This window comes from Camelina sativa, chromosome 12 (genome assembly GCF_000633955.1).
Source record: "Camelina sativa cultivar DH55 chromosome 12, Cs, whole genome shotgun sequence".
Classification (NCBI taxonomy): Eukaryota; Viridiplantae; Streptophyta; class Magnoliopsida; order Brassicales; family Brassicaceae; genus Camelina; species Camelina sativa.
This window is the reverse complement of record NC_025696.1, coordinates 30,544,193-30,560,613: the sequence shown is the minus strand read 5'-3', so window position 1 is coordinate 30,560,613 and position 16,421 is coordinate 30,544,193. Positions and strand designations below refer to the sequence as shown.

The following is a 16,421-nucleotide window of genomic DNA, read 5'->3' as shown; positions in this document are numbered from 1 at the left end:
TGGTCCGACTTCAGAAGAGCTAAAATTGAGGTATGTAGATGTTAGGAATAGAAGACTAGCTTGTATCAGAAAGATAGTATTTCTCAGAGGGAGGGTATGAGAGATAGAGAGTAGTATTTACACCACGAGTATGTCGGGACATTTCAAGATTAATGGGAAGGAACATGGCTAGGCCTGGAGAACTTTGGTCAGATATGTTGATGAGAAAAGAAGAGGAAGCATAATACGATCTCCCTAGGATGAAACTCTGATGGAGGCTGATGACAGGAGATAGGCGATGTGATTTGGTGGTGATGATGCATGAGTGATTTGTGAGTGGCTATGTGCGATGATCGAACAATGAAAGCAATGATTCAACGGTGAGAAGTGTTTAGATGGCTATATGGAATTCGAAACAGAGTGAAGAGTTTCTTAATCACAAAGTGTTTAGAAACTCGGAATCATGAACGCATTCACGAGTTCGGATTGAGAGAAGAAAGGATCAACAATACTTGTTACATAAAACTTCTTCGCTACCAAACAAGGAGGCAACGCTTTTGGGTTTTATAATCAACCCTAAGGCTCGACACTCCAAACAACAGGAACTTCAAAATAAAACAACCAAGAGTTTAAAGGAAATAAGAAAACAACGAGACGTCCCATCCCACAGGATCCTAATTGGTGCGCCTCTAAGATACTAAGTACAGAAGTCATGGTGACTTGTATTAGTACAGAAGTCATGGTGACTTGTACATTATTCCCCATTGGTAATGACTTCTAGATAACTCGACGTAGTGATCCATTTGCCTCATTAAAAACCATACCGAGAAAACCCATTGGGACAAAACTCGGCTATGAGAAAAAGAGTGCAAACTTCACACCTAAGTTATCTAGTTATCATTACCGGGTGAAGTCTTCAAGGTAGATATGTTGAATACTTGGATCCTCGGTAGATTGAATGACCCGTCAGCTATGAGTGAATGAGCTTCCTTGGCCATCTCCTTAGCTCTTGAACGAGTGATCCTTCCCACGATCTCCGGTTTCTCTGCAGCTTCTGACTCCTTGCTGGCCACGATCATATCATCCTCCCCCTCTTCAAAAGGATTTGTCCTCAAATCGGAATCTGTATAATAAGGGAGCAAGTCAGAAACATTGAATGCTGGAGATATAATATACTTACCCTGAAGATCAATCTGGTAGGCGTTGTCGTTGATCTTCTTGATGACTTCAAATGGGCCATCAGCTCGTGGTAGAAGCTTGCTTTTCCTCTCTTCTGGGAACCTATCCTTGCGTAGATGAATCCACACTAAGTCTCCTTCTTCGAAAACGAGCTCCTTTCTGCCCTTGTTTGCATGCTTCTCGTACTGCTTGGTTCTTTTCTCTATGTTCTCCTTAGCTTTAGCATGTATCCTCCTGACCTGTTCAGCCTTTTCTTTGCCATCAAAGCTACACTTCACACTTAAAGGTAAAGGAATCAAGTCTAGAGGTGATTGTGGATTAAAACCATAAACAATTTCAAAAGGAGAGAATAGAGTAGCAGAATGCTTAGCGTGATTATATGCGAACTCAACGTGTGGTATACATTTTTCCCATGACTTGAGATTGCTTTTCACTAAGGTCCTGAGGAGTGTAGATAGCGTCCTGTTCACCACTTCGGTTTGCCCATCTGTTTGCGGATGACATGTGGTTGAGAATGATAGCTTGGTCCCGAGTTTAGCCCATAGCGTTCTCCAGAAGTGTCCTAGAAACTTTGTATCTCGGTCTGAAACGATTACTTGAGGCATTCCATGCAAACGTACTACTTCCCTGAAAAACAAGTTAGCTACAATAACAGTATCGTCCATCTTGTGACTGGCAATGAAGTGGGCCATCTTGCTAAACCTGTCAACCACAACGAAAATCGAATCTCTACCATTTCTGGTTCGAGGTAAGCCAAGAACAAAATCCATAGAAATATGAGTCCAAGGTTGAGAAGGGATAGGTAGAGGAGTATACAAGTCGTTGGGCTATACTTTACCCTTTGCCATTTTGCAGATATGGCACCTAGAACAGACTTTCTCAACGTCTTTCTTCATTTGAGGCCAATAGAAGTGTTCTTGCAGTCCAAGTAGAGTCTTTGACACTCCGAAATGTCCAGCTAGTCCACCTCCGTGAGCTTCTCTAATCAACAGTTCCCTTATGGATCCTCTTGGTATGCACAATCGATCCTTATAAAATAGATATCCATCCTGCCTATAGTAGTTTTCAAAAGCAAACTTATGGCATTTGCCATAGCTCTCAGCAAAATCGATGTCAGTCTCATAAAGTTCTACTATTTTATCAAAACCTTCAAGCTTAGAAGACAAGGTAGAAACGAGAGTGTACCTCCTGGATAATGCATCTGCGACTACATTATCCTTACCTTTCTTGTATTTAACCGTGTAGGGAAAAGTCTCTATGAACTCCATCCATCTGGCATGTCTCTTGTTGAGCTTCTGTTGTCCTTTGAGATGCTTCAAGGACTCGTGATCAGTANGTCTTTGACACTCCGAAATGTCCAGCTAGTCCACCTCCGCGAGCTTCTCTAATCAGCAGTTCTCTTATGGATCCTCTTGGTATACACAATCGATCCTTACAAAATAGATATCCATCCTGCCTATAATAGTTTTCAAAAGCAAACTTATGGCATTTGCCATAGCTCTCAGCAAAATCGATGTCAGTCTCATAAAGTTCTACTATTTTATCAAAACCTTCAAGCTTAGAAGACAAGGTAGAAACGAGAGTGTACCTCCTGGATAATGCATCTGCGACTACATTATCCTTACCTTTCTTGTATTTAACCGTGTAGGGAAAAGTCTCTATGAACTCCATCCATCTGGCATGTCTCTTGTTGAGCTTCTGTTGTCCTTTGAGATGCTTCAAGGACTCATGATCAGTATGAATAACGAACTCCTTTGGCCACAGGTAATGCTGCCACGTTTGAAGAGCCCGAACCAAGGCGTACAGCTCCTTGTCATATGTAGGATAGTTTAGCGTCGATCCTCCTAGCTTCTCATTGAAGTAAGCTACTGGCTTTCTTTCCTGCATCAAAACAGCACCTATACCCACTCCGGAGGCATCACATTCAATCTCAAAAAATTTCATAAAATCAGGAAGTAAGAGAATAGGGGCAGTGATAAGCTTCTCTTTTAAGGTTGAAAACGCCTTCTCTTGTGCTTCCTCCCATCTGAATCCTACATCCTTCTTGATAATTTCTGTAAGTGGTACTGCAATGGTACTGAAGTCTTGGACAAATCGCCTATAGAATCCTGCTAATCCATGAAAGCTCCTGACTTCTGCCACGTTTTTGGGTGTTGGCCACTCCTTAATAGCCTTGACCTTCTCATCGTCCACTCTAACTCCTTCTGCACTGACAACAAAGCCTAGAAAGACAACCTCAGTAGTACAGAATGAACATTTAGAAAAATGTTCTGCAGTCAACACACACACAGTACCTTGTACCACTCCTTAATAGCTCTGAAGTCAACACACATCCTCCATGAACCATCTTTCTTTGGTACGAGCAAGACTGGTACTGCGCATGGACTGAGACTCTCTCTGATGTGTCCCTTGTTCATCAACTCTTCTACTTGTTTCTGCAGCTCTTTAGTCTCTACAGGATTGGTTCTGTAAGCTGGTCTGTTCAGTAGAGCTGAACCTGGTACCAAATCGATCTGATGCTCTATCCCACGTATTGGAGGCAAGCCTGGAGGTATCTCTTCTGGAAATGCATCCTTGTACTCCTCTATAATCTCTATCATCTCCCGTGGAAGCTCTTCTGCTGGCTTGGTACTAGCGAGTGTCTCTTTGTAGACAAACATGAACGTGGTCATATCTGGATCAAATAGCTTATTGAACTCGCTGTGATTGATGTACAGGCTGTGAGACACTTTCTCTGTATCCTTGCGGTTCATGTGAAGCTGATCCTTGTAGATCTTGCTGGGTGTAAGTGGTAGAAGAGTGACCTTGCGTCCTTTGAACTCAAATGACTGCTTGTTGGTGTAGCCATCATGAAACACTCTTCTGTCGAACTGCCATGGTATTCCCAAAAGAATATGACTTGACTTCATCGGGATCACATCACAAAGCAGCTCATCTTTGTACTTCCCAATTGTGAGTTTCATACCACTTGCTACGAAACTGTTAAATCTCCTTTTTTCTTCAACCACTGTAGCTGATAAGGTCTTGGATGTGAAGTGGTCTTGAGATTAAGCTTCTGTACCATCTCTTCACTAGCTGCATTAGTACAGCTGCCACGATCAACGATGAAGGTGCAGACCTTGTCTTGAACCATACACCTGGTGTGAAAGAGGTTCTCACGCTGCCCTCTATCATCTGGATGAGTCTGAACACTTAAAGCTCTGCGTGCTACTAACATCTCTCCCATGACTGCTGGTTCACCTTCTTCACCTAAATCAGACTCTGGTTCACTCTCGGAACTGTCTACAGACACAATCTCTCCTCCTTCTTGAAGAAGAAACATCTTCTTGTTAGGACAGTCTCTGGAATAATGCCACATTCCTTGGCATTTGAAACACCTGATATGACTTGTAGAGATGCCACTCTTGGGCTTGAAATCGATCTTAACTTCCTCTTTGACTGTGGCTGTCGTGGGTTTGCTGTCCTTGGTGAAGGCGGGTTTGCTGAACTCTCTTGGCTTGGGAATTTTAGACGTAAACGTTGACCTCACTCCCTTTCTCTTGATCTGTGATTCAATTAGCTCTGCCTTATGTACCATTTCTTGCACATCTTCATAGTTCTGCAGCTCTATCTTGTCTTGAATCTCTCTGTTCAAACCTCCAAGAAATCTAGACATAACCATGTCTTCACTTTCTCTTAGATCAACCCTGATCATAAGCGTTTCCAGCTCCTAACAGTAGTCTCTAATAGACTTAGTTGTTCTTTGCTAAAGGAACTCACTCTCTTTCTGGTGTTCCTGTTTCAAAATCAGTAGATAAAAGCCGTTAAAATCCAAAAGTAAATGTGCTAAGTTGGAAATTCCGTAAACTCTAAGAGACACTCACGAAGGTTGACAAATGATGTTGCATAGAGCTATCACCATGCCGAAGCCTTTTTCTTGTTTCAAAACCTAGTCCTAGACCATAACAAAGCTTCAAGATTTCAATCCATGCTATCACAGATCCATCGGATGAGAACAAGGCTAGTGAGTGCCAATGACAATATAATAAGAAAAGCATCCAGTCAAAATATTATACAAAGAGCTTAAATCAACAAGGCATAAACAAAGACATAAATTGTTAGAAAAACTAGAGATCGGAACGTATAACCTGTAGCAATGATCCCAAGTATATACTCGACTTCTTGTCCTGCAGTTAACAATCACAAGACCTCAATCTAATCTAGAACTGGAACTCTCAAATCCAAGAGTCAGCAGACAGCAACTTTCACAAATTTTAGAAACTAAAACAGATATCATAGCCACTACCATCCATTGCCTCAATAAATTTATGTTGCCAAATTTGGATAGTAACTCGGAATGATTGACTAAAATTGAAAACAAAATGAATAGAGAAACCACAAAATCCAGAAAATTCCCAATCAGCAAAGCTAGACTCACGGTTTAAGCCATGCCTTACATTATCAGTTTTTCACCATCAAGAATATAACAAAGCTTCATATAATTTGTCGATTAATTTTCTCAACTGGAAAAGAAGAAGAGTCACCGAGATTTGTTCCTTGAGTCTGTGAAATGAGAATTGTTGAATGTATCACCCTGTTTCACAATGAGAAACCAAAATCAGAGAATCAATGAGCAACAAGATACAAGTCACTTTCAACAGATTATAGATATTGTACTCATGAAATATATCATCTTACAACTCCACACAGAATCTAAAAGGCATGTCATCACTTCTAATCAACAAGAGTTCTTACAATAGCAAGTCTGATAAGTGATAAGCAAATAATCAAGTCTGAAAATCAAAAGCAAATTGGACCTGAAACCGTGCGACGACCCGACGGAGAGAGTTCGAGCTACTACTTTGCAAAATGTGATTGAGAAGAAGGGGACCCGCCATTGTCGAGTTCAGAAGAGACTGTAAACTGAGAGGGATCGAGAGTGAAAGATGTGACAAACAAATTGGGATCAAGTTTCGAATCGAGTTTCAAAATGGGTTTCAGATCAAGTTTCAGCGAGACAGAAGAGAGAAGAAGAAGGCTTCGATAGGAGAACCATAGTCTCTTTGTCACCGGTATCAACAACGAGAATCAAAAGCTCTCGATCTGTTCCACGATTGGCCATCACAGTCGCCGGCTTCTCGTTTCCTATCGCCGAGCAACTCAAGTCGGAGAAGAAGAAGAAAGGAGAGCGAAAGAAGAGAGGAGAGGTGGCTGTTTAACGAGAAATTCAACCTAATCGATCTATTTCTCTTTTAGTTCTTTCTTTTCCTCTATTTTTTATTTTATTTTGTTAATATTATTTCAGGAATTTTTTGGAGGCAATGAAATTTACATTTTCCCGGTTATCCCTAAGATAACATTTTCATTTCATCTATGCTATTGTAGAATAAAAAATTAAGCACCACTATCAAAAAATTTTGCGGTCATTCTATCATAGCGTTTTCCTTTTCGGAAACGCTATAATATTTTTTCAGAAACTCAATTATAGCAGAACCTTCAAAACCGCTATACAATATTGCTATAAATACCCTTATTTCCTGTAGTGTCTGTATTGGTCAGGAACACTTAGGATTCGATTACCCCATCCTTAGAAGCTTTTGTATTTTAATTGCTTGAATTTTATTTCATCACTCGATCCCTTACCCGAACAGGTACACGATCACCTGCTTCGAGTAACCCCTCGAGTTGTTCATATTTCATTTGTTAACTCGATCACCCCACCCAATCATGTGCATCAAGTGCTTAGGTTGTGTGGTTCCCTGTTTATATTCTTTTCTTTCTTTATTTTATGATTGTTAGACAAAACCCTTTATTGCTTGGCTTGACTTGCATTGTTCTGATTGCATCCTTCCTGCTAGCATAAACAACCATTTGGATTGATAACCCTTTGTACTGCAACTGCATAGGGAATTGATACCCTGGGTGAAAATCTTGTTATCAATTGATATGCCACTTTTCGTCGATGGGCGTACAAAGTAAGTAAAGACGGAAGGGAAAACCAGAGGCGACTTTGATAGAAGAAATCTTCATAAAGAAAAATATATCCTTTTGGCGGATTCCACGGTCGATGGTGATCTCCAGGGATTATATTGGAAACGTCGCGATTATTGAGACTGCAGTTGTTCAACATATCGTGCACAGATTTGACGTCACTTTGAGTTTTGTTGCCTCCTACTTGACCCCGGTGATCAAGCTTCAGAGGGATATCCTCAAACAAAATTTCTGGATTCGGAGATCGGAACTCGCCAACATTCAGATCGCCAGAAAACAATTTGGGTACAATTGCAGAACCTCCATCTCGATTCGATTCGTCTGTGGTAAGCGAAGGTGAGCAGCAACAATCTGGTCCAAACTGAAGGGTTGACGAAGTTGCGCCTCACTGTCTGATATGATGGATCCTCTGTTTTGGTTTGTATTCGCCAATTTGGGCGACTTGCGCTTCAAATTGCGACGAACTAATTGATAACTTTCGGTATGAGAGGAATAAACGCGGATCGATGTACTGGCCATAACAGGGTCGTCGGAGAGTGTGGAAGGATGTCGGAAAAAAAGAATATGCGACTGCAAACAAATAAATAAAGAAGAGAGAGAACAGAGCAGATACCTTGAGACGTTTGGCGGAAAGTGGAGAAATGAAGGCGTAGGTCAAGTATTTATAGGAACGACTGGGCGGCAACCCTACGCAGAGTCATTATGACATACGCGACGTTTCAGCTTCCGATCTGACAGAAGCGACGTATACGACACGTGTCACGTGACCAGAGGATGGCAAAGCGGTGCGAGAATCCGAGTAAATTAGATTTGTTTTCCTTATAGTTTAGATCAGATATTCCCTTCCTATAGTCCGAACATTCAAATTAATTTCCGAATATACCGAACTGGGGGAACTAATTGTTGGTGCGGGAATTTGTACCCCATCATACCGGTCTAAACCAATAAGTCAAACCAATTATCTAAACCGGAAGTTCGATTCACTGTTAGATAAAGCCTTCGAATGAAGGCCCAATCACTACTAAAAAAAAGTCATATAGCCACGGAAAATTTTGTGGCTGGAACCTATAATCCGTAGCTATAAGAGTTATTAGCCATAAATTGCGACAGATAAAGTTTGTGGCTATAGCGTCGTGGCTGTGAGAATCCGTGGCTTTTCGTGGCTACATTAGTGGCGATCTACGACGATCTCATTCGTGGCTATTTAACCACAGACAAGTCACAATGTTGTTCGTGGGTAAGTAGTGACGATTATTTTCGTGGTTTTCTTTGGTTGATGTAGCCACAACAAGAATCATGGGTTTCCGTGGTTAACTTTGTGACGGACGTTGGCATGGTTTTCCGTGGTTCCTGTAGCCACAATAATAATCGTGGGTTACCGTGGTTGACTTAGCCACAACGTATTTCGTGGTTGGTCCGTGGTAATTTGATAAGGAGCCATGGATTTAATCGTAGCTTTTTCGTGGGTACTGGTACGTAAGCCACAATTGGTGTTGTGGGTTTTCTGTAGAAAATTTGTTAAATGAGCAGATTTTTTTTTTTTTGTTCATAATGAGCAAATCAAAATTGTCAAAAATTATAGCTTTGTATGAAAACAACATAAAAATTATAAAGCTTAACCGATAATAAGGACTGAACATATATATAATCCAAATATTTTTGGTTTACAAAAAACATAGAGACATGATTTTAATCCAAATATTTTTGGTTTACAAAAAACATAGAGACATTATTTTAATCCAAAATACCAAAAGATAAGTCAAGTCATGTGTCACATAATCATATCATTCCTCATTATTATTGTTCTGAGGTTGTAGAGAAGTGGAGGCAGGGACTGATTCACTAACCATGGGACGAGAACTTGAGGGTGTGATCCATTTGTGAGTTATGGGATCAATTCCAATACCCCTTAGAATGACATGTGTTGAAGCTTTCATTGATGCTGCACATTCCTTTACCACCTTCATGTCATCCTTCAGCATCATCACATTTTCTTTCAGCATTGCCAAATCTGCTTTAACTGCTTCTACATTAGTCTCCAAGCTAGATAACCGCATATCCACGTCAAGATTGCGGGTAAGATGTGAAGTCTCGTTTGGGCTGACATCTTTATCTTGAGCGCTGCCCAGTCCATAATTACAACCTTTTTTTGGTTTATTTATCTGGACAAAATAATTAAGTTTCAGTGTTTGAAAAATATATGATATGAACTATTGAGTTGCAAAGAAAGCCAAATTCCAAAAGATTAAAGCAATTGAACTAACCTCCAGAAATGTTTGGTTGATGAGATGAGTGTGAGAAGGAAGTGGAGATCCATCAGCAGCTTCAAGTTGGGATACAGTTAGCTCGACTTCTTCTACAATGGACTTTGCACGATAGTCAACATATGTTCTATCTTTGCGCATGTGTGTCTGACGTAGAAGGTCTGTGTATGGTACCGGTTCATCTTTCCCAGACTTAAGCTTCTATAAACAAGAAAATGCAACAATTCACCCAAAAAAAAACATCAAAGTAAATCAAAGAATCAGTTATTCATGTTTTCTGGAAACTTAACCAACATACGCTAATTATAATCAAAACAACAATACAGTAAGTAATCAAAGAAACGCAAGGAACATTCATAATGTAACACTAAATCAAACAAAAAGTCAAAAGTTTTTCATTCTTACCAAATTGTACTCAATGTTGGCAAATGCAACAGGGCCAGCACAATGCTTATGTATCCCTTTGCCATCAGGATTAGAAAGGCGATTTTTCGTGTTGGTCTTGGACTTTTCAACCATCTCTTCCGTTGCCCAATTCACCACCATCCAGTCCCAATCTACTTGGCTAATGTATTTGGGTTTTATGTTGTCTCTCTTTTTTGAGCTAATCCAATCACAAACTGAATCGAGAACCTCAGTCTTCCATTTGCTATATACTAAATTGTGGTGCACCTTATCCCAGTAATAATTTTGCTACAATAGAAACAAATATGTTAGTTAGATGAGGATGTATGTAAAGATAATTTAAACAGTCACAAAACGGTAATAAAAACAAACACTGACCACAAAATCCTGCCACCACTCATCCTTTTTGTTCTGAGGAACTGTGGACCAATTCCACCAAGGTCCCATGAAATTGCTCTGCCACGTTGTTCAGATGGCTTTATTGACAGATTTGTCAATTTTAAACCTGAAATGTTTACAAAACCACATTTTGAAAGTACCAAGAATTGTAACAATAGTGATTTCTATGTGTGTACATGTAACTGTCAACTTTTAACAAGTACAAAATCATACCATAAAGCTCCGTTGACCTTCTGAGGATGGAGGTGTGGCTGGTCTTGCCTTGCTGGTGCATTAATTAGTGCCTCAAGGGTAACATTATTAGAACTGCTAGCACCATTAGAAGATAAACCAGTAGCTCCTGGTGGCATGTTAGGTCTCGGTGGCATGGTAGCACCATTAGAAGAAAAGCCAGTAGCTCATGGTGGCATGGTAGTAGCACCATTAGAAGATACACCAGTAGCTCTCGACGGCATAGTAGTTGGGCTGTTCGTGAGATGAATCTTGTGTCGCATGGTAGTTGGCCTGAAACTGGGTTGCCCGTTGTCGCTTTGTTTTTGATGTCATCTGTAGCAGTTAATATGATCTTATTCAAATCAAGATAAAATATAACTAGTTGAAGCAAATGCAAACTCCAAATAAATCAACAACAGACGTAATACTAGGATCTGTCCATTAATATATATCTTCTCCATCACAAGTGTTGAACAACGTATTTGGCTGTGTGATTAAAATAACCGTATTGAGTTCAGTGTATATATGAACGAGCCAAATATATATAGACAAAGTATTCTAAACTTTCATAATTGAAAGCCCCAAACGAATCAGCAAATGATTAATTATCCCAAGATAGACAAAGGCCATGAATGATTTTGAACCCAAGAAAAATTAGGACCAGCGATGGTTCTAGAACTGGAAGATTGGTGATGCAGGGGAGATTTACCTTTGAAATTGTATGAATCTCCGTGAGAGGAGAGTTGTATATTCATTATGTATTTATAGTGTTACAAGTGATAAGATCATATCTTTGCCGAATATGAGGAGATATACATAAACATAAGATTCTCATATATCCTATCTAACACCCCCCCGCAGTCGGAGCGGGAGGCAGCCGAACACTCAGACTGGACCGAAAAGCAAGAAAGAGAGTAGTCGGTAGACCCTTAGTGAAGATGTCGGCGTATTGGTAGGGAGAAGGAACATGGAGAACCTTGATGTAGCCTAACGCAACCTTCTCACGCACAAAGTGAATATCAATTTCAATATGCTTTGTACGCTGATGCTGGACAGGATTGGTAGACAAGTAAACGGCACTAACGTTATCACAGAACACAAGAGAGGTGCGAGGGACCGGGATTCGCATTTCGACAAAAAGGTTACGTAACCAAGTAAGCTCAGCCACAGCGTTGGCCACACCTCTATATTCAGCTTCCGCACTTGACCGAGACACCGTCTGCTGCCTCTTAGCGGACCAGGAGATAAGGTTGTTGCCAAGAAAGACACAATAGCCGGACGTCGAACGGCGTGTGGTCGGACAGCCAGCCCAATCAGCGTCAGAGTAGGCAATCATAGCCGTAGGAGAAGACCGATAGAGCTGAAGACCGTGTGTAATAGTTCCCTTGACATAGCGCAGAATACGTTTGAGAGTGTTGAAGTGGTTTTCACGAGGATCATGCATGAACAAACACACCTGCTGCACGGCATACGCAATGTCTGGGCGAGTAAAGGTAAGATACTGAAGAGCACCAGCGAGACTGCGATACAGCGTCAGATCCTTGACCGGTGGACTCGCGAGAGTGACTTCAGCAAGCTTCGGATTCGTGTCAACCGGTGTGAGGCACGGATTGCACCCGGTCATGTTGGCCCGCTGGAGAATGTCAGCCGCATAGTTCTGTTGATGAAGAAACGTACCCTGTTTGTTACGAATGATGGAGATCCCAAGGAAATGATGAAGCTCGCCAAGATCTGTCATAGCAAAAGCAGAGTGTAGTGCCGCAATCACGTCATTAAGGAGTTTGGTGGAGGAGGCGGTGAGAGCAATGTCGTCGACGTAAAGTAGCAAATACGCTATGTCTTTGCCACGAGGTAAGACAAACAGCGACGAGTCCATGGTGCTCTGTTCAAAACCAAACTGCTTGGCAAACGTAGAGAACCGAGTGTACCAGGCACGGGGAGCCTGTTTGAGCCCGTAAAGAGAACGTCGCAAGAGGCAGACATGATCCGGCTTGTTGGGGTCCTTGAAGCCCGGCGGTTGATGCATATAAACGGTTTCTTTGAGATCACCGTGGAGAAAAGCATTCTTAACGTCAAGCTGTCGGAGCGGCCAACCCTTCACCGTTGCCTCATGAAGAAATGCGCGAATAGTGGCCGGCTTAACAACCGGACTAAATGTCTCATCACAATCAATTCCCGGTTGTTGAGACTTCCCATTAGCGACCAGCCTAGCCTTGTAGCGTGCGAGCTTGCCCGAAGCATCATACTTATGCCTGTATAACCACATAGAGCGAATAATGTTAGCATTCTTGGGCCGTGGGACAAGAAACCACGTCCCCGTTTTAATAAGAGCATTGTATTCTGTTCCCATGGCCGGATTCCAATTAGGATCCTTTGCCGCCTGTATGTGGTTTGAGGGTAAGGGAGAGACAGCGGTGGTGTGGAGGCAAAGGCGATTGACTGGTTTAATAATACCCGCCTTGCTGCGTGTTTGCATAGGGTGCGAGGACGTAGCATGGGAAACTGTTGTCGAAGGAACAGCAACGGGTGGAGGTGCAGGATGAGCAATAGGCGGAGGAGCTACGGGCTGAGTAGACAGAGGAGGAAGACGAGGTATAGGTGGAACCGGTACGATAACCTCCTCAGGCGGTGATGGAGCTGGTACAGCCGCAAAGGGGAAAACATTCTCATCAAAGATCACATGACGTGAAAAAATAATCTTGCGTGTGTTAATGTCGAGACAGCGAAACCCGCGATGGTCAGAGGGATAACCCAAAAACACACATGCCGTGGACCGGGGAGCAAGTTTGTGAGGTGTCATAGGCAGTAGATTCGGATAGCAGAGAGAGCCAAAGACCCGAAGATGATCATATCGTGGTTGTTTGTTGTAAAGACGGGTGAAGGGAACCTCATTATTGATAGAAGTCGAAGGCAACAGATTGATGATGTGTGCGGCTGTGTGAAGAGCTTCCACCCAATATGTGTGAGGCATGTGAGCCTGGATAAGGAGTGTGCGAAGGAGATTGTTGAGAGTCCGCAACATGCGTTCTGCTTTGCCATTCTGCTGAGAGGTATAAGGGCAAGAGAACCGAAAACTCGTACCAGTGGCAGCAAAATGATCTCGAAACAGGCGATTGTCATATTCCCGGCCATTGTCACACTGAAGGAAGGTGATACCACGGGCCTCTGGAGGAGGATCGATTAAAGCGGTGCCTCTGTNCGTAGCTCCTCCGCCTATTGCTCATCCTGCACCTCCACCCGTTGCTGTTCCTTCGACAACAGTTTCCCATGCTACGTCCTCGCACCCTATGCAAACACGCAGCAAGGCGGGTATTATTAAACCAGTCAATCGCCTTTGCCTCCACACCACCGCTGTCTCTCCCTTACCCTCAAACCACATACAGGCGGCAAAGGATCCTAATTGGAATCCGGCCATGGGAACAGAATACAATGCTCTTATTAAAACGGGGACGTGGTTTCTTGTCCCACGGCCCAAGAATGCTAACATTATTCGCTCTATGTGGTTATACAGGCATAAGTATGATGCTTCGGGCAAGCTCGCACGCTACAAGGCTAGGCTGGTCGCTAATGGGAAGTCTCAACAACCGGGAATTGATTGTGATGAGACATTTAGTCCGGTTGTTAAGCCGGCCACTATTCGCGCATTTCTTCATGAGGCAACGGTGAAGGGTTGGCCGCTCCGACAGCTTGACGTTAAGAATGCTTTTCTCCACGGTGATCTCAAAGAAACCGTTTATATGCATCAACCGCTGGGCTTCAAGGACCCCAACAAGCCGGATCATGTCTGCCTCTTGCGACGTTCTCTTTACGGGCTCAAACAGGCTCCCCGTGCCTGGTACACTCGGTTCTCTACGTTTGCCAAGCAGTTTGGTTTTGAACAGAGCACCATGGACTCGTCGCTGTTTGTCTTACCTCGTGGCAAAGACATAGCGTATTTGCTACTTTACGTCGACGACATTGCTCTCACCGCCTCCTCCACCAAACTCCTTAATGACGTGATTGCGGCACTACACTCTGCTTTTGCTATGACAGATCTTGGCGAGATTGGAGGAGGAAACCCAATCTGGTTGTTGGTCCAATTGTTACGACCTCGTCCACGGTTGTTGCGTCCTCTGCCTCTGTTGCGATGGTTAGGATTGTATCCGCGGCCGGAGTTGTTGTTGTTGTTATTGTTGTGTTGCTGCGAAGAGTGTTGTTGTTGATTGTGATCAGTGAAAAGGACCGTTGACGACGAAGGGTTGGTGGTGTGTTGAGCCACAGGTTTGACTTGTTTGTCAAGGCGCTTCTCCTCCATCAAAAGCATCGAGCGAGCCTTGCTGAACGAGGGAAAGGGAGTCTGATGCTGGATAACATTGATGATGTTATCAAACTTGTCAGACAGGCCGTTCAACATGTGCATTACTAGAGCCCGATCAGAAACAGGGGAGTCGAGGTTAGCCAACAAATCAGAGAGAGACTTCAATTTGTGACTATAGTCGGTGATGCTCATATCACCGATCTCAAGGGTGCGGAGGTCGTTGTCATACTGGAGTGAACGAGCCTCCTTGTTATCACGAAATAACCCTTCAAGCGTGAGCCAAATGTCACGTGTTTTGGATTTGGCTTTGAGGATTGTGTCAAGGAGCTGTTCCGACACCGTGCCATAAATCCACATTTTTACAAGCCCATCACGTTCTTTCCACTGTTTCTCATCATCAGTGGTAGGTACAGAGGAGCCATCAAGATGTCCTAAAACACCGAAGCTGCTGCAATGGGTCTCGAAGAGCTCCCGCCATACGTCATAATTCAGCTTGTTAAGATCAAGCTGGATGGGGATGTAGCCTCGAATCTGTGCGATTCCAAAGGGCTTATCAGTGTTGGGAGTGACAGCGGTTTGGGAAGAGCCGGTCATCATCACCAATCACGAGAAAATAACACAAAAGAAAGAAAGAAAGGAAAATAAAAGAGATAGACGGAGAGAGAAGAGAGCGGAGGAGAATCGATTAAAGCGTTGAGAATAGCTTTAGCTCTGATACCATGAAATTGTATGAATCTCCGTGAGAGGAGAGTTGTATATTCATTATGTATTTATAGTGTTACAAGTGATAAGATCATATCTTTGCCGAATATGAGGAGATATACATAAACATAAGATTCTCATATATCCTATCTAACAACCTTAGACATTGATGGTTATAGTCTTCTAGAACTGAAATTTTGGGAGCGTGAGAAGTTGAAAAAGCAGGAGGAGACAAGAAATAGAAGCAGCGGTGGTATGGTTGACAGAGGACGTGGCCGGATTATACGAGACGAGAAGCAGCGGTGGTGTGGGTCGACCGAGGCGGGAGAACAGAGGACGAGACCGGAGGAAGAGGCAGCGGTGGTGTGGGTTTTAGCCGACGAGACCGGAGGAAGAGGATAGAAGAAGTAGTGGTGGTGTTGGATTTAGACGAGAGAGCTTAATTAGGTTACTGCCTTACTTGAAGAGGAGAGAATTACACTTGAGGAAATAAAATAGAAGAGGAAGACGAACATAAACACTTAGGCAAAAAAATAAATCACTGCTTAATATTTTATTCTCCCTCCACAAACCCAAAATTATTTAGGCGGTAAGTCCCAAATTTTCCCACCTTCCCCCAAATTGTACTTCCTCCAAATTGTAATAAATTATATATTTAATCTAGGTTTATACAGCATATTATTTTATGTAATTATTAGTTTTTTGTAATAGTAGATTTATTATTCATAAAATATGACATATGTCTCTTATAAAATATTTAATGTAAATTATTAGTTTTGTATGAGTACTTTATTATTCACAAAATATGACACATCATATAAATTATTTAGTGTAATTATTAGTTGTTGAAGTAACAGGTTTATTATTCATAATATGAAAGATATCTAACACAACTCATGATGCATACATAGTTAGATAAATTTAACACTTAATCAGAGTTCGAATCAGAATCATCACACATATCTTCTATATCATCGTCTGACACATACTTGTCATCAGGATCATCCAACGGT

The 16,421-nt window shown here is 42.2% G+C and overlaps 1 protein-coding gene across 1 annotated transcript; it reads right to left on the bottom strand.

Annotated features, from left to right (window-relative positions):
* LOC104734025 lies at positions 8,913-10,564 on the bottom strand. The gene is made up of 5 exons (XM_010453533.1): positions 10,400-10,564; positions 10,176-10,253; positions 9,798-10,085; positions 9,393-9,593; positions 8,913-9,290 (listed from the first exon to the last, which is right to left on the bottom strand). The coding sequence occupies exons 1-5, from the start codon at positions 10,562-10,564 to the stop codon at positions 8,913-8,915; spliced, it is 1,110 nt and encodes a 369-aa protein (XP_010451835.1).

What these genes read in the sequence shown, in the direction of transcription:
- LOC104734025 (XM_010453533.1), bottom strand. Translation starts at nt 10,564, where the DNA reads ATGCCACCGAGACCTAACATGCCACCAGGAGCTACTGGTTTATCTTCT. An exon ending in GAGCTTTATGGTATGATTTT is followed by an intron (nt 10,254 to 10,399) that starts GTACTTGTTAAA and finishes ACAACGTGGCAG; the next exon opens with AGCAATTTCATGGGACCTTG. An exon ending in TCAACCAAACATTTCTGGAG is followed by an intron (nt 9,291 to 9,392) that starts GTTAGTTCAATT and finishes TATTTTGTCCAG; the next exon opens with ATAAATAAACCAAAAAAAGG.